Below are 19,039 nucleotides of genomic sequence, written 5' to 3'. Positions count from 1 at the left end.
ATACCTTCTTAACCATTAAAAGCAACACTCTCCTAGCATCAAAACAACTCCTTAAAAGATAACATTCTTGGAACTTTCCTGGTGGTCCAGTGGCTAAGACTCCATGGTCCCAATGCAGCAGGCCTAGATTCCATCTCTGGTCAGAGATTTAGATCCCATATGCTGCAAATATGACCCAGTGCAGCCAAAGAAATAAATATTTAAAAACAAAGAAACAACCAAAAAACACACTTATACATCAACAAATTAAATTTTTTAAAAGATGACATTCTTCCTTATTCTTGCAAAGGGTCATAAGATGCTTAGATCTGGGTTGTATACACTATCAGTAATATGTCATTTAATGTACAGCCTTCTGTTTCAAAACATTTATATAACTGTGCCTTGACTTCTAAAGGGTGGAATAGTTCTCAGAGTTTTCTGAGATGCTCTTTGGGTTATAATCCTCAAATCTGGCTCAAATAAAAATTTCCATTTCTTTTTAGATCAACTGATTAAATTTTTGTTGACACCTTCCTGCCATGCAAGCTGGGCATTATAGGGGGCATTTTCACCAAGGCAAGAGTCTTAGCAACCATTCTCCTCTGATGTCTTGCCATATTCCCAAAGGCCGGAAAAAAAAAGGCCAGAGGAGGAGTAAAAGACTTTGACTCATCTTACACTGATTACTCACTAAGTCAAACTTCACCTTGCTAAACTCTTGGAAAAATTAAATATTTCCACTAGAAACATTAACAGCAGCGATGTCTCTCCTTGTCTTCTCAGCTGTTATATTCCTACCAAAGGGGGACAAAAGCGTCCTCATTGTGGCCTTGACAACCTCTTCAGTCAGGGTGCCAGATGTCTTTCACTTGCCTACCGATCGACACCAAGCATTCTCCCCCTTGTTTTCTGCCCTGGATGTTGGGACATCAACAGGTCCCCTGCTTCTTAGTTTCTGGTTAGGTTTTATGATGGGGGCGCTCTGGCAGGAAACAGAAGGAAGGTAGACAATGCTGTCAGGTGTTTCTTTTCCTAGCTCCTTTCCTAAAAGGTTACTTAAAGTTAACTGTGCTTCTTAGCACATGGTCCATTCCTTCTCTTAAGGGTCTGTGTACCCCTGGATTCGAGATTCCCTCCCTTTCCCCTTCAGGCCAAGGGAATGGTAACATCTCAGCTGCTACTAAGTCTTGAGTTTGTCCTGAAGACAAAGGTCCATCTAGTCAAAGCTATGGTTTTTCCAGTAGTCATGTATGGATGTGAGAGTTGGACCATAAAGAAAGCTGGGTGCCAAAGAAATGATATTTTTGAACTGTGTTGTTGGAGAAGACTCTTGAGAGTCCCTTGGACTGCAGGGAGATCCAACCAGTCCATCCTAAAGGAGATCAGTTCTGAATATTCATTGGAAGGACTGATGCTGAAGCTGAAGTTCCAATAATTTGGCCACCTGATGCGAAGAACCGACTCCTTGGAAAAGACTCTGATGCTGGGAAAGACTGAAGGCAGGAGGAGAAGGGGATGACAGAGGATGAGATGGCTGGATGGCATCACGGATGTGATGGACATGAGTTTGAATAGGCTCCGGGAGTTGGTGAAGGACAGGGAAGCCTGGCGTGCTGCAGTCCATGGGGTTGCAAAGAATCAGACACCGCTGATCGACTGAACTGAAGTCCTAAGTTACTATGCTACCCACTATGGATCTCCTACACCTACAACTTTGTAAATAATGCCTCTGTCAGTAAAACTCTTCTAAGGTTATTCTATGTAGACTATGTTATTTGATTGCTGATAGGTCCCTGATTGAACAGTGTGATAAAATGACATATTTTCTCTGACTATAAATAATCATTAACTTATTTCCCAAATAATGTATTTGTTTATGGCATTTACCCATCGATTTCAAAGAACTACATAAAAAATAATTTCTACAACATTTCTCGGTAGAAAGATATAAGAGGAAAATTTTTTTAAAAAAAGAATAAAATCACAATTCTCATACAAACATAAAATTAGCATATGTCAAAAACTTTTATTTCATTCATTCTTAACAAGGAAGAAGCCAGTGATATATTACAACCAGCTCAAAAAAAGAACTCAAATCTTCTCAAATGCTCTTGCATGCTAAGTTGCTTCAGTTGCGTCCGACTCTGTGTGACCCTATGGACAGCAGCCCTCCAGGTTCCTCTGTCCAGAGGATTCTCCAGGCAAGAATACTGGAGTGGGTTGCCATTTCCTTCTCCCTTCTCAAATAAAGAATTCCAAAAAATTTATGTACATACTTCCTAGCCAAGGAGATAGATTGTAACTCCTTACCCCTTGAGTGTGGGCTGTGTTTAGTGATTTGCTTCCAAAGAATAAATCATGGAAGTGGGTATGTGTATAAATTTACAGTGGAGAAATATGGCAAACACACTACCTTAGCCAGGTAATTAAGGTTAACATTATCACTGATAAGACCTGCTAACAGCATGTATCTTTGATATAATGTAATCAGAAGCACTTCATCTCTATGGTCATCCTCCAAAAACCCATAATCCTGCTCTAATCATGAGAAAAGACACTAAATTCCAATAGAGGGGCATCGTACAATGTACCTGATCAGTACTACTCAAACTTTAAAGGTCATCAAAAACAAGGAAAGTCTGAAAAACTGTCACGACCTAAGGAAATATGATGGTTGAATACATTGTGGTATCCTGGATGGGATACAAAAAAAAGGATTTAAGAAAAAATGAATAAATCTGAATAAAGTATGGAGTTTAATTAATACACCAGTGCTGATTTCTTAGTTGTAACAAATATACCATAGTAATTCAGGATATTAATAATAGGAGAAATCAGGTGAGGGATAACTTTCTGTGGTACTATTCTAAAGTTTATTAGAAAGAGAGAGAAAAAACTACTCAAGGTGCTGTATATTTATATTCAGGAAAAGAATGCTGAAATGAATTTACAAACAGATGCAAATCTGGCAAAACATATCCACAGAGTAATGATCAAAATTTACAGGCATGAATGATTTGCTTTCTATCACTATGCAAAGAGTTAACTTCTATTTCTACAGAGTTGTAAAATAATCTAGTCACAGACAAATCCTAAAAAAAAAAAAAAAAAAGAAAAACAAACCAATCCTGTATGGCCCTCTAGGGCTAGGTGAATCTGATGCTCCAGCATTCTGTTAAAAAGATACCTAGAAATCTCTTTGCCCATTTCAAAATCTTTTACAATGTTTTTCTATAAAGGATGCTGGTGTCAAAATTATTTTAAAAAGCCCTTACAACAGGCTGGCCTGATTTGACAGAAGTATACAAATATTCAAAAGGTTATGCAATGCTTTGCTAAGTTATCAGAACACTATGAACTGAAAAATAACCCAAAGATGAAGATAATTTATCAGCCTGCCCTGGGGAAACTCTACAGACTGCCAAAGATACACATCATTGCTTTAGAGTTAAAAGCACTTGCTATGATACGTTACCTAGGCAACACACCAGCAAATGGTGCAGTAATAAAATAGAATTTTAAAAAGCAAGATGAACAAAAGAACAATCAATATCAGGTTCCAAGCTCAATTCCATTTCCTACCTGTTTGTACAAACTATTCATGTTAAGAAGGGACTCAGCAGGAGACATAAGCGACACAGGTTCGTTCAATCCCTGGGTTGGGAAAATCCCCTAGAAAAGGAAATGGCAACCCACTCCAGTATTCTTGCCTGGAGAATCCTATGGACAGAGGAGCCTTGTGGGCTATGGTCTACAGGATCGCAAAGAGTCAGACACGACTAAAGCTATTCAGCACACAGCACACACAGCTCTTAGGTGGGAACTATCATCTTACCAGGCCTCATATTTTCATCTGGGAGAGACTTCAACTGAATTAATGCCATGACAAAAATATATGGTGACAAAAATATATATGGTTATGACTGGAACATTTGCCCTTGGAGTTTTCATTTAAAGTTCTTATTTAAATATGTGTGTTTCCTTTTTCCTCACAGTATTAATGCATGTGTCAAGTGTCTTGAAGCCAGAATTAACATGGGTCTTTCACACCTCAGTTTTAGATGCCTTGGTGGAAGAGTGTCTGTCTCTTACAGTAAATTGGTAAAGACACTTCTGAATATAATCTAGTAAACTCTGCTTGACCACAGGGGAAAATGTGCTGATCATGCCTTATGTGAGAATTTCCACTCCATGACAGTAATATTTCTTATTATACAAATAAATCCATTCGTATTCTGGCTCTATCCCAATTTACATGCATTTTAGTGAGTATGAACCAATTTCTCATAACCTTATCGCCTCCCTAGGCACTGAGGAAAAAGAAACTTTTCTAAGCTTTGAAGTAGGGGGTTAGGTTTCTTCCAGCCTTCCCTGAAATGAAACATCTCCCTCCTCGTGTTGCTTTTCTACTGATTAACATTTCCATGTAAAGCCTCAGGCGAGAGGCTCATTTTAGAGCTAAATCTTAGGAAAAGCTCCGCTCATTCCAAGAATGATGAAACAGACTACTCCTTGTTGCAATCAGGAAGCTGACTATCAGCTACAAGGGATCTTTCAGAAGTGGTTCTCAATTTTTTTATGTTTGTGAAACACTTTTGAGCATTAAAATTTGGGGCAGCCAACTTGAATGAATTAAATCACTTAAAATAACTCTAAATTATTATACATTTCAGAGGGCCTGGAATGCATTCATAACTAACACGCTATCCAGATGGTCTCCTTTCAGCACTGTGTTTCAGAACTATTTCTGCCCAGTGATTTCTTGTATTCTCACAAGGAAAAGCTCTCTTTACATTCCAGTTAACCTTCCTCTAGAGCCAACTTAATGTTGTGCTTTGCCTTTTACTTCTAACTTGAAGAAAATTGTACAACACGATCCACTTCAGAATTACACATGATGAACATAACTGTCTCATAACAAAAATTACAGTTACATATCTGTGAAAACTTTGCTACATTGTCAGCTCAACACTCCAGTCAAAAACAGTCTTGTCTGTTTTCAATTTCCCACATTGCAACTGACATAATTCCATTTTCCTTTACTTCCTATGCTTTATTTTTATTCACATTTCACTATTTTATTGCAGGTATAGCTGACTTTCTTAAATTCTCTGTGGAATGAGGTTAGAGGTTCCAAAAAAAATAAATAAAATACAGAAAGTAAATACTTTCTCTTTGGTGCCTACTCTCTACTGACCTCTGCAGGTAGAAGGAAAGAATAAGATCAGCACCCAACATAAAGATTTAAAAGTAACTGGTGTTTTTTGAGAGGCTAACCATTACCCACCAGACTCCATCTATTCACAAGAAGGATTTCCCAATTTGCTGAAGTCCCTTCATTGTGTAAAAATTTCTGGGAACCACAGACTATTTTCAAGAGACTTCCCTATCTCCTACATCCATATACAAATGGACATGAAGTCCTCTCTCATTCAACCTCAAGGTTAAGCACCTCTATGTCAAAATTCCTTCAAGCCCTGTAAAACTTGAGTCTGGGAGTCAAAGAGAATAGAGACATAAAAGTGCAGACAATGCAACTTGTCTGTGCTTTGCAGACAAATGTCAACAAATGTATGAACCCCTGCAATGCAGCAATCAGAGATAATATGAGATTTTGCTGTTTTTACAAATGTGTGCAGGCAGCCTGCAAGATAACCAACCAACAGGCAGTTTCAATTCTGTGTAGAAAGGACCTTTGATTACGCACGGATTATTTTCTTCAATCACACTACTTTGTATGGATAGCAACACTGTCAGTGATGTCATCTTCTAAAACAACAGAGAGAAATGTACAGGCATATTGTGCCAGTTGAGCCCAAATCAATGACCTGGGTAATGCAGTCAGGGTAACACTATTATCCCTCATCTAAATCCTTCAAGCCCATAGAAAAATAATGCTAATCTGATGCAGGTTCAAGAAATACGTTATGTGGGAAAGAAAATCAAGTATTTAATTTTACATACACTCTAATATGTACTTACAAGAAACACCACAGAATATATAGTTTTTACAATTAGGAGCATGTTTAAAATTTATTAACAATCACAGGCTTTCTTGTATAAGAATATTTTTATTGAGTATATTCTACGAAAGACTGATGTTCAAATATGTATTCATATAGCCTATCAATACCTTTCGACAACCGCGAGAGAAGAATGATTTATATAGCATTTAGGTGGCAGTGTTGCTTTACTGATTGGGGTAAGGAAATTTTTTGAAAGATTTATTAGACCTTTCAGTTTCACCTACGCTTGTTTTGTGATTCAATTGACTCGTTCTATTTACCTATCTTCATAATGGACATAATATGGATTTATGCAGATTTAATTTTGTTTAACGTTTGGAAACTTACGCGTTCTGAGATGAAAAAAATGTGTCTTAAAAAGGTATGCAGGGAAGAGAACCACTGGGTCCTTAAAATCTTTTAAAAGAATCCACTGAGCGTCTTCTACCGAGTTGCAGGTTGGGGTAGAGTTAAAGATTGTATTGACAGAGCTGTGAAGCCCGCACATCCGGGTCACCGGAGAGCCAGGCAAAGGCCCCGCCCTCCTGGAGGCGGGGCCACGAGCGACCAGGAAGTTCCTCCGTCTCGCCGCGCCCCGCCCCATCCTCCCTGAGCGTAGAGGACTGGCCTGTGCGGCGCGAGGCCGGAACCTGTGGGATATCCACGCAGCTTGAGCTATGGCTGACAGTGGCAGAACGCCTCAGGCCCGGGCTCTCCTGCAGCAGTGCCTGCACGCCCGGCTGCAAGTACGCCCGGCCGAGGGGGACGTCGAGGCCGAATGGGTGGAGGTAACGTTGGCCCCGCAGCTCCGGTTATCCTATGGCGCGCAGGGGCGGTTCTCACCGTGCTGTCCTGGTGATTCGTACCCCGCGCTCACTCCGAGCCAGCCTGCTGGCGCCTGGCAGGTGGTGCGGTCGGCGCTGGACTCCTGGCCCGTCCACCCAACGCTGCCGTTAATGCCTGCCTGGCCTCGCCTTTCTCCTCAGTCTTGCATCACCGGCCCCGGCCCCTTCTCCCTCGGACTTCCAGAGGAGATTAAGAGGGACCCCGGGGATTTGAGCTTCCTCTCAAACGATCTACCTGAGCTCGGTGTACTTCAGGCCTAGTAGTCTCAGACCTCTTGCTTCAAAAGAGCAAAAAGCCTTCTCACTCCTGGCGCCTTGCCCGGGCTGCTGGTGACTTGTGGTGGTCTGGTTCGAGCTTCTAGGTTAGACTTGTTGCAAACGCTGAAGATCTGTTTTGACTTGGTACTCCAGATCCCGTCGAATTCCGTCTTATGTTGGGTGCAGCTAGGTGTTAACACAGTAATGAGATTGCCTATGAAACTTCCTTTCTCAAGAAACTTAAAAATTTGACTTATTTCACACTAGGAACAAAGACCACTACTTTAAAAGTTGCATTGTTATCAAACACACTTCCTCCAAAGAATTTTAAACATTTACGCCAAATGTCCTTCCACTTGAATATTTGCCTTTTAAGACAGCCTGCCCATATGCAAAATTCCATGCAAAAACATGTTCTTTGAGGCCCTGACTTATTTTTGGAGTAAGCTGAAATGAAGGGAGGTCTTCCCTGGTAGCTCAGTGGTAAAGAACTCGCCTACCAATGCAGGAGACGTAAAATTTGCAAATTCGATCCCTGGATGGAGAAGATCCCTTGGAGGAGGGCATGGCAACCCACTCCAGTATTCTTGCCTGCAGAATGGCATGGACAGAGGAGCCTGATGGGCTGCCGTCCATGGCGTCTCACAAAGAGTCGGACACCACTGAAGTGACTTGGCAGGACCACTCGCAGAAGGGGAAAAACTTGTAATAATAATAAATAAAACTTTTGGAGGTACCAAGAAACTTAAATGGATCATTTCATTCACTCATCTGCTGGATCCCATCCCAGATCTAGCACTCTGTAACACAATCTTCGTTATTATTTTAAATACAACACATAGACCGTATGTAGATGACTATTCTTACATCACAATCTGTTGCTGCTGCTAAGTTGCTTCAGTCGTGTCCAGTTCTGTGCGACCCCAGAAACGGCAGCCCACCAGGCTTCCCCGTCCCTGGGATTCTCCAGGCAAGAACACTGGAGTGGGTTGCCATTTCCTTCTCCAATGCATGAAAGTGAAAAGTGAAAGTGAAGTCGCTCAGTCATGTGCGACTCCTAGTGACCCCATGGATTGCAGCCTACCAGGCTCCTGTGTCCATGTTACCCTCTGGTAATTTGGAAATACTGAATATTTATAAGCATAAACATTCCGGTATTTTTGCCGTCCCTTTTTCTTAAAAATTCATTTCTTGTTTCTTTTGTTGTGGCCTTTTAAAAATTTATCTTCCTTACTTTGAAATTTTATTCTTTCTTTTTTGCCATCCTTTCCAAAGAGTTGCCTATTTTTATATTTGCTTCAGTTCAGTCGCTCAGTCGTGTCCGACTCTGTGACCCCATGAATTGCAGCATGCCAGGCCTCCCTGTCCATCACCAACTCCTGGAGTTCACTCAAACCCACATCCATTGAGTCGGTGATGCCATACAGCCATCTCATCCTCTGTCGTCCCCTTTGCTTTCAGGGGATTATAAATCCCAAACTATTAATCATTTAGATTTCTTCCATGCCTCTTTATCTTTTTATATGCTTCATGTCGCATATCCTTATGCAAAATCAAATAGTTTATTGCAGCCTGCCAAACTATCAGTGTGTTTATAAACTTTAAAAGCTATTTTAAAGCTTTCTCTTCCACTCCCACACATGGTTAAATTAGTATAAAGAGTTGACAAGTAATTAGAGAGTAAATACTTTCCTCTTTCTCAAGCATCCTCCATTCTGTTATTAACAGTTATAATTTTTTAAAAGCTTTCTTTTTTAATTGTCACAAAGATTTGAAGGTTACTTTGCGTATTCTTGGTTTCATTCATTTAGATCTTTGCTCTCACAGTAATGTTTTTCTTCCTGAGAGGCATGAACTTTTTAACCTACAGTGAGAATTATCTGTACTTCTCTATATATTTGAAATGCTCTGTTTATACCAAAAGAAGCTATAAGGAAAGTGATTCTGTTTTGAAAATGGGAATTTGTAGGTCACAATTTAAGAGCAAACTAAAAGAAAATACCTTAATGAGGAGTGGTATGTGGTGAGTGGTAAGAACAGGCATTTATTCATGCAAGTAATTAGATGCTTAAATCTGATGTTGTTTAGTTATTAAGTCATGTCAGACTCTTGTAACCCCATGGACTGTAACCCACCAGGCTCCTCTGTCCAAGGGATTTTTCAGGCAAGAAGCCTGGAGTGGGTTGCCATTTCCTTCTCCAAGGAATCTTCCGAACCCAGGGATTGAACCAGAGTCTACTCTGAGCTTCCCCTCATAACATGTCCGAATATGAATGTGCTTGAAAAATTTTGCCCTGTGCCAAAACAATCCCAGGAGAGAAGGCTGTGACAGTGGTGCAGGTATCTGTATCATTTCACCTGCTACCTCCTTACAGTGGGTATGCGCTGGAGGCACTTGCTAGTTCCAAGAGCACTATTTAATTTTTTTTTTGATGGAGGGATGAAGCTATTTTATTGAGGAGCTTTGGGAGAGGGTCAAAGGGCTAATAGAACAATGAGATCTGTCTTCCTTCTCCCCAGCTTCACCCTAGTCCTCTGAAAGGCAATCGCACTTGTAGAAGGTTACTTCCTATCCAGATAGATCAGGTGTGAATGCAGAGCTGTGTTTATATTTATTTAGAAGACTATTTAGATAACACATAGAACCTATAAGATAAAGTTGAACTTAAATGCACTCAGCAGAGCCTCTATCATGTACAAAACAGTCTATAAAGTGCTTTGGGAGTTAAGATGTAAAATAAATTGTGTTTCAGTCCTTAAATTTCTTTTCACGTACTTAATAAGCAAATATATAGCTCTTACTATGAACCAGGCACTGTTCTAAGTACTCTACAGATATTAACTCCTTTAATTTTCACAATAGCTCTTGGACTCAAAAGGTTAATCTACAAAATAAAAAATTTAATGATTCGCTTTGCAGCAAAATGAAAGTCATTTATCAAATGTCTTCTCCATATAGTCTCTCTCCTACAAGAGCTAAGAAAGAAATGTCCTAGTCATTATATAAAATAAGCTTACATTCCTGATAACAGACAACCTCTTGATGTAGAACTTAATATGAATGCGATTTCCAAGGTTTAATCACTGTGTGTATTTAAAGAATTAACAAAAGTAACAAAAAAATGATAGGACAGAAATTTCTTGGAGTTTATTGCAATGGAATCAGACCCTTATTTTTATTATTTACAAGTAAATGGATTAGTAAGAACAAAGAATGATGATGTCAAAAGACATGTAAGTCACAATGTTGTTTATACATCAGTCATATCTGATATTATGTGAATTCATTTGATGTTGAATGAATAAGCCTCTGCAAAACTGAATGTTTCTAAATCTGTCAGCTTTACTTGAGGAGGGGAAGTGAAGTGAAATGAAGCCGCTCAGTCGTGTCCGACTCTTTGCGACCCCATGGACAGTAGCCTACCAGGCTCCGCTGTCCATGGGATTTTCCAGGCAAGAATACTGGAGTGGGCTGCCATTTCCTTCTCCAGGGGATCTTCCCAACCCAGGGATCGAACCCGGGTCTCCTGCATTGCAGACAGACGCTTTACCGTCTGAGCCACCAGGGAAAAGTCAAGTTCATAATCCTAATGATTTTGATTAGAGGTTTGAAGGTATAACTTGGGGTCTTCACTGCTCTTGGCTGTTTGTTTTTGGTTTTTTTTAGGTGCCATCAATTTATTTTTTAAAAGTTTGTTGAACTCACCAGGTTTATCTGGATTTTAAAATCACCCAGGGGTCTTACTTCTAGGAATTTACCTTACGAAAATACTTACCTTGACTGTATTTTTAACTTGATTTTTGAAAGAAGTGATAACTGAGGTGATTGAATATAGAAAAATATTTTCTCACACATTTAAGAAATCAAGACTATTGTAAAAAGTTATTTCTCTTCTTCTGCGTTTAACCTCTTACCTATAACAGTTGTAAAATTTTATTCATTTTCCTCTGTATGTCTCTATAGAAGTTTCTGATCTGAGTTTGTTGTGGTTTCTCATAGGTTCAAAGAGGATTAGTGATCTACGTGTGCTTTTTCAAGGGAGCTGATAAAGAACTTCTTCCCAAAATGGGTATGTGTTTAGTATTATTTGTTTTATAAGAGTGAGAGTGAATAGCAATAGATGAACCAGAAGGGCCAAAGAGTACAATCTTATATTATACAGGTGTGTAAGTTATAAATGACTTAACTCTGTGTACTGTTGTTGACTTTATTTATTTTCCTGTTCCAAAACTTAATGTAAGCAAGTGTGGTGGAATTCTTTTAAAATAACTGCAGCTTTTCGGATGGCTGATGGACTGGTTTAAAAGAGTGTACAAAAACACACAGAGACAACACAGCAGTATTTAGCCAAGGATACAGAAACTTGTGGAAGCAGGGTGGCCACACAGAGAAAAACAGATGCTGCATTTCTTAATATAGTTTACTTATCTCTTAGAGGCCCTAACAGGGGCATGTAGGTGACACTGTATATGCAAGATGTGGTTCAAATCTGTGTAGATCAGGCTTATATCATTATTATGGAAAAATTTACATTCTGTAAATTCTTTGTAGGAAATGCATATAAATATTCTTGAATCAAGTTTGGTATCATCATAATCACACCTCCCCTAGGGGCAGAGAAAACAAAGTCAGTGTTCGGGCATCTCTGCAGGCATAATTTACCTGCCTCCATCTTCCCAGTGTTCTAAATAGTCTATACCACTGCACATTCCTTTGATAATTACATAGGTTCAGATATACCAAATCAAACCATACGCTATCTCAAGACAGTATTTGATAGAATAATTATGTCCAAAAAAAAAGCCTGAAATAGTGGAGCTATCCCTAAAGTTGGGGACAGGTTATCTTTCTATTCATTAGTAAAGGCAATACCCATTAGTTGGATTAATAAAGTAGCTCAGATGATAAAGAATCTGCCTGCAATGCAGAAAACCTGGGTTCGATCCCTGGATCAGGAAGATGCCCTGGAGAAAGCACTTCAGTATTCTTCAGTATTCTTCACTTCAGTATTAGAATACCACTTCAGTATTCTTGCCTGAAAATCCCAAGAACAGAGGAGCCTGGCGGGATGCAGTCCATGGGATCACAAAGAACTGGATATGACTAAGTGACTAACACATACACATAAACTATACAGATGGGTAATTGAAGCAGGCAGAAGTTAATTAACCCAGAAGAGCTTTGAACAGTGGAACTCAAACGTTAATAGCCCAATGAAGAACAATTTGAACAAAGGGCTAAAGCTTCTAGAGGAGATTTTATGCTGAGACATCAAACGTGTTTGACAACTTTGTCAGAAGTTGAAAACTAGACTTGAGAGGGGCCTGTGATAGGTAAGGATGGAAAGCCAGTAACTGTAATAGTTTGAAATTTGAATCTGGAGGATAATACAGAGCTTTAAAGTGTTTAAAGAGAAAATAAAATGAGGTCTCTTGTTAGAGAGGATGATTGCAGGGATTTAATGCTTGGTTGTTGGGCATTCTGTCTGTTTCTGCTTTGAATTAAGGCCTTATTGACCATAAAAAGTATATAGTAGAAATCTTCAAAAACACGAAGGGCATTTTTTTCATGACTTAATGTTGACTTTCTAAACTTGTTTTTATATATTCTTAAATGGATCCTAATTATAATAAGGCAAAATGAACCAGCCAAATGCAAGCCGCATTTTGTTATGTAGTAATTAAATCCTGTGTACATACTTGTGTGTCTTTCTGAGTTTACTTTGAATATGTGCATGAGATTGTGGTCAGTTAAAAGTCTGCCTTAACTCTTCTAGTGGACAGTCTGTAACAAAGCTTTTATATATCATGATTCTCAGTAAAGAACTGTGACTCTTAAGAATCACATTCTACTGGTGTGAGTTATAAGCAAAACAAGTCCATCTATTATTGATAGAAGTAGCTTGTACTTCCCTCTTCCAGGAGGCAAAGTATGCCAGTGTGACGGGATTCTCTTAAATAGCCCACCTCATACTTATTACATGGATTCAGATTTTTCCAGTCAAATCATGTACCTCTTGGGAACATAATAACCAGTTACAACCATAAAGTCTGAAGTAGCATGACTAACATAGAAATGTGCATAATCTTCCTCAATTCATCTTCAGTATAATTGGACAGAGATTCAGGGGCCCTGTCAAAGCTTTGCTTCCCATATTCATCATTAGAGATACTTGAGTTTCCAAAAAGTGAAAGTGAAAGTCACTCAGTTGTGTCTGATTCTTTGCGACACTGTGGCCTGTACTGTCCATGGAATTCTCAAGAGTGGGTAGCCTTTCCCTTCTCTAAGGGATCTTCCTAACCCAGGGATTGAACCCAGGTGTCCCACATTACAGGCACATTCTTTACCAGCTGAGCCCCAAAGAAAGCCCCAAGATGCCATTAATTCATCATCTCATTTTAATTCTACTTACTGACACTTGTATTTGTATTTACTTCTACATGCTGATACTGGTGGCTCAGTGGTAAAGAATCTGCCTGCAATGCAGGAGATACAGGTTCAATCCCTGGATTGGGAAGATCCCGTGGAGGAGGGCACGGCAACCAACTCCAGTATACTTGCGTGGAGAATCCATGCTCAGAGAAGCCTGGTGGGCTACAGTCCATGGGGTCCCAAAAGAATTGGACGTTAGCAACAATAACAACTGATATTTGTGTTATCAATCATCAATGCATGCATACTTACTTGTGTCTGACTCTGCAACTCTGGACAGACTCCTCTGTCTGTGGGATTTTCCAGGCAAGAATACTGGAGTAGGTTGCTATTTCCTCCTCCAGGGGAATCTTCCTAACTGGGGAATTGAACCCCCATCTCCTGTGTCTCCTGCATTGAAGGCAGATTCTTTACTGCTTGAGCCATAGGGGAAGCCCATCTTTGTATGCCAACAGCACTAATTGAATTCTCAGAGCCAGTAGAGGGAGATGTATGGAAGTATAATAAATTGCATTTACCTTTCTGGCCTATTATTTCAAAACTGCCTTCTTAGTCTGTCACTGGCCTGAGGCCTGGATAGCTGGGTAGTGATTTCTGTGGAATGAAATGCTCTGGAGAATTACAGTTTCCTTAAAAGCAATCAATAAGGACTGCTGGCTATATAGCAAAGTCCTATTTATAATAGAGAAAATTAGAAGTATTTTAAAATAGGTATTAGTTAAATGAAAATTGATAGTGCTTAATGCATAACTTAGAAATTCATTTGGGTGTTCACCTTGGCAGGTTTTCACCAGGTTAATTCCTTGATTTGAGAGTAAAAGCCTTATTGAATCCTTGCTGATATTTGCTACAGGCTTTCTATTGAAACCATTGATACCCCACCAGAAACCATAGCTTTTCAAGCCTGATTATTCACAAAAGAATGTGAGGTTTCAGTAATTCTTTTACCATCTGTGTCCTCTCAGGACTATTCTTTATAAGCAGAAGTTACTTATATGCCTTGTAGAGGTAGAAAGACCCTGAGTGTTTATATTAGGCATTTCGTTTGCTTATTGTTTTGAAAACTGGCCAGTGTTGAAATGTAAAAGTTCTCTAAGTTTAGTTTTTTTTAGCTCACATAAACATTTATGGTTATTTTGACACTTCTTACTAGCTGTGAGTGTACTTTCCATAAATGGCATAAAAGTAATAATCCTATATTTTCCAGTATGTATGTGAAGATAATACCAGTAACTCTATGCCTTTGGATTTACTTTTCCAGTTGACAATGAATTTATTTTATTTTATTTTTGTGACAATGAATTTCTGATGATTCTACCTTTCACCTTTATCCTTCTCCCACTGGTGATGTTTGTATTGGTGAAATGATTAGTCTATGTTAATAATGCCTTTGAGGTTATAAAACTCCAAAATCAGCTCGTTTGTAACAGAATTGAACCTGGAATCTTTGTTTCAGCTTAGAACTCTAGGCAACTAAGTTTAAAATAATAAATGCACTAAGGTTTTTATTTAATATTCTTTGTTATAAAGCATAATATGTGTGTGGAGGATCTGTCATGGTCTTTTCCAGTAGGATTTGCTCTGAGATATAAAAAGGAACAAAAAGGCAAAATCTTTTCGTATATCCCTCAGGGAAGCAATATTTTAAAGTTCTGGTATATGGTTAATTCTGTAGTGTTTTCTGGATGATTTTATTGCAGGAAGATCCTAACTGCCAAGTCAGATTTAAAACATCATGCCATTTTCTGCTTGAAATCTTCCTTGTTTTTCATGCTTAGATCATTTAGCTTACTGAAGCCATTTTTGAAATCTACATAGAGACTTTGGGTTAAAAGCATGAGCTGACAAATTGGATTTTCAACATGAAATTTGCTGAGTAGAAGATTGTTGTTTTTCTTCATGTTTGTTTTTTACTTTAAAATGTTTTCCCTTTCTTCCCCACCCAGTTAATACACTGTTAAATGTGAAATTAAGTGAAACAGAAAATGGCAAGCACGTCTCTATATTGGATCTACCTGGCAACATTCTTATCATCCCTCAAGCCACCCTTGGGGGTAGAGTAAAAGGAAGAAGCATGCAGTATCACTGTAACTCTGGAAAAGAAGAGGGATTAGAACTTTATTCCCAATTTGTGAATCTCTGTAAAAAAGAATTAGCTGCTAATAGCAAGTGTGCTGAAGCTGGGGTTGTCGTGAAACACGGTACTTACGGCAATAGGCAGGTGTTAAAGCTCGACACCAATGGACCGTACACACACCTAATTGAGTTTTGAAAGTTTCGACAGCCATAATTAGATTCCCTAGCCCCTTCTTCCGGAGAAGGCAATGGCACCCCACTCCAGTACTCTTGCCTGGAAAATCCCATGGATGGAGGAGCCTGGTGGGCTGCAGTCCATGTGGTCCTAAGAGTCGGACACGACTGAGCAACTTCCTTTTCACTTTTCACTTTCATGCATTGGAGAAGGAAATGGCAACCCACTCCAGTGTTCTTGCCTGGAGAATCCCAGGGACGGGGGAGCCTGGTGGGCTTCTGTCAATGGGGTTGCACAGAGTTGGACACGACTGAATCAACTTAGCAGCAGCAGCAGCAGCAGCCCCTTCTTCTTGAGTACACGAATCTGCAGCATTTTTAGATAAGAAAATCCTGGGTTCCATCCACAACTCTGCAGCCTCCTAATTGGATGACCTTGCCAGTCACCTAACTGTGGATCTCAGTCACCTTCCATCCCACTTTCCCCTACACTGACACTCAGAAATTTGAAATATCCTTCTCTTCACTTTATGGTCATTGATAAGAACATGGAAGTGTTCCTGGAGAGTTGTATTTAAGCTTTTTGCAGTGAAGCATTTTGTACAATCAAGAAAAATATATTTCTTATGCCCTCAAATATATGTGGTATGTAATAAAAATCACTATTTGTGTTAAAACTAGGTAAAGCCCAGCACAAACCAATTATAATTTTGTCAAATTTGTTTTAATATTTCAGATTTCCATATTTTGAATAAAAGAATATGCAATTTACTATTCTTCTAATACTATGAAAATGTAATGCAGAAATGTTATTGTGCATTTTAATATTACTTTCCAAGAATATCCAAGTGCTTTACGTTAAGAATCTTTAGTTGATATAGGAACAGGGGATGGGGGACTAAAAGTTGTTTTTGTTTAATATTCTTGGTTAATATTCTGTTTCTCAGTTTTTTTACCAAAACAGTGTGTGTCATATTGTTTGTCTTTGGTTTTTAAAAGTTACTGTTTAATTAAATTAGTGTTCATAATTTTTTTAGGAAGTTCTTTTCTTGTTGATTTAGATTGCTATATAATAGGAATAAAAAGGGAAGCTTTCTGCTGGAATTACTTGAAAACAAGTTGATTTGTTTATTTCTGTTTTATTGACTTAGTGATTTAGACCCAGTGTCATTTTTTCTTTTAGTGTATTTTTGTGTCCTCCCCTCTCAAAATTTATATGTTGGAGTCTCCCAAGTCTCCTAATGGTATTTGCAGATGGGGCCTTTGGAAGGTAATCAGGGTTAATAGATCATGAGAGTGGGTGTCCTCATGATGGGATTAGTGTCCTCATAAGAAGAAACACCAAAGATTTTACTCACCCTTTCTTTTCCGGCCATGTGAAGATTCAGTGAGAAGGGGGCCTTTTACAAACGAGGAAGAGAACCTTTACCAGAAACTGACCATGCTGGTGCCCCGATCTTGAACTTCTAGCCTGCAGAACTATAAGAAAATAAATTTCTGTTGTTTAAGCCACCGTAAGTGTATGGTATTTTGTTCTAACAGCCCAAGCTAAGACAGTGATATAAATAGCCAGTAAGGTAGGCTTTTCAAAGCCAAGAGAGAAAGATCTATAAGAAGTTGAAAGAACAAATGAATCAATAAAAGGTATTGTTCACTTTTTGCAAACTCCTTTGACTTGAATCAGATATTTTAAAGAGTGAAAATGAAATAGTGTTTCTTAATTATCAAAAGATGAAAAATTGAGTTGAATAAATATCTTAAGTAGCTGTTGAAAATTCTTTGTGTCTTATACAATTTCTTTAGGATTGGGTTCCTTAGATTCTTAAAGTGTCTTAAGAAAAAAATCCTATTTTCTCTGTATCCTTCCTGTACTATTCTATTTTAGAACTTGAGGATCAATAATTGGCTTGGTAGTGAGCTCATTGTCCTGAACTTTTGCTTTATTGATTCACAATACACTTATTGAAATGTAATAAACTATTCATAAACTTGCAAACTCCAATTTTCTCAGAATTTCTCCAAAGAAGTGTATGTCTTTCAAAAAGATTATGTGTTACCTATTTTAAATCATTTTGATGTGTGTGGGTGAAATGCTGACTCACAGCCCTAGATTGCTATTTTATAGTTCAGGCAGTTCTCCTTTAAAAAAAAAATTTGCTTGAGGTACTTGTGGAGAATAGCAATTTCAACTACATGAAAGGTTATTAAGCAGAAGATGACACCCAAGTTTGTTTCATTTCCCAGGAGATTAGAACAAGTGAGAAAAAGCAAGAGAAATAGTAGATTTGAAAATAACTACTGTGTCTTTCTCTAGCTCTCCTGGCCCAAGATGCTCCAAGAACCTTCAACAGATACCTAGTTTTATCTTCACAATATATAATGAGGACAGTGCTCTGGAAAGTAAGAAAATGCTGGAATAATTTTCCCAAGATCATACATTAGGGAGCAATAATTTCCATCTCCCTGACTTTTTTTGTAGTGAGAGTTAAAATTGATCTTTATAAAGGTTTGGCATCTCCCAGTGTGGATCACTTGAGAAAGAACAGAAAATAAATTGTTTACTTACTGAATTAGGTGGCTGCAGGGTTACACCTAATTTAGGTGTCTTCTGTCTCTGTTCTTCGAAGATTCTAGAATGTTTAAATTAGAGTATCTTTTCTTTTAACTGAAGTATATAGTTGTTTACAGTGTGTTTCAAGTATATAACAAAGTGATTCAGTGTGTATGTGTATATATATATTTTTCAGATTCTTTTCCCTTTATAAGTTATTATAAAATATTGAGTATAGTGCCCTGTGCTATACAATAGGACCTTATTGTTTGTCTATTATATATCAGATCAGATCAGATCAGGCACTCAGTCCTGTCCAACTCTTTGCGACCCCATGAATCGCAGCACACCAGGCCTCCCTGTCTATCACCAACTCCCGGAGTTCACTCAGACTCACGTCCATTGAGTCAGTGATGCCATCCAGCCATCTCATCCTCTGTCGTCCCCTTCTCCTCTTGCCCCCAATCCCTCCCAGCATCAGAGTCTTTTCCAATGAGTCGACACTTCGCATGAGGTGGCCAAAGTACTGGAGTTTCAGCTTTAGCATCATTCCTTCCAAAGAAATCCCAGGGCTGATCTCCTTCAGAATGGACTGGTTGGATCTCCTTGCAGTCCAAGGGACTCTCAAGACTCTTCTCCAACACCACAGTTCAAAAGCATCAATTCTTCGGCGCTCAGCCTTCTTCACAGTCCAACTCTCACATCCATACATGAC

The 19,039-nt window shown here is 38.8% G+C and overlaps 1 protein-coding gene across 1 annotated transcript; it reads left to right on the top strand.

The window, feature by feature from the left end:
* The first annotated feature begins 6,571 nt into the window (after positions 1-6,571).
* Positions 6,572-17,281, top strand: DTD2 (D-aminoacyl-tRNA deacylase 2). The gene is made up of 3 exons (XM_005890102.3): positions 6,572-6,775; positions 11,091-11,160; positions 15,470-17,281. Exons 1-3 carry the CDS (start codon positions 6,665-6,667, stop codon positions 15,793-15,795), a joined length of 507 nt encoding a protein of 168 aa, XP_005890164.1. The 5' UTR covers positions 6,572-6,664; the 3' UTR covers positions 15,796-17,281.
* Positions 17,282-19,039: the final 1,758 nt, after the last annotated feature.

The sequence above is a fragment of the Bos mutus genome, chromosome 21 (assembly GCF_027580195.1).
Source record: "Bos mutus isolate GX-2022 chromosome 21, NWIPB_WYAK_1.1, whole genome shotgun sequence".
NCBI classification, from domain to species: domain Eukaryota; kingdom Metazoa; phylum Chordata; class Mammalia; order Artiodactyla; family Bovidae; genus Bos; species Bos mutus.
Note: the sequence above shows the minus strand (reverse complement) of the source record. Positions and strands in the feature narration are given on the sequence as shown.

What these genes read in the sequence shown, in the direction of transcription:
- DTD2 (XM_005890102.3), top strand. Translation starts at nt 6,665, where the DNA reads ATGGCTGACAGTGGCAGAACGCCTCAGGCCCGGGCTCTCCTGCAGCAG. An exon ending in TCGAGGCCGAATGGGTGGAG is followed by an intron (nt 6,776 to 11,090) that starts GTAACGTTGGCC and finishes GGTTTCTCATAG; the next exon opens with GTTCAAAGAGGATTAGTGAT. An exon ending in AGAACTTCTTCCCAAAATGG is followed by an intron (nt 11,161 to 15,469) that starts GTATGTGTTTAG and finishes TTCCCCACCCAG; the next exon opens with TTAATACACTGTTAAATGTG.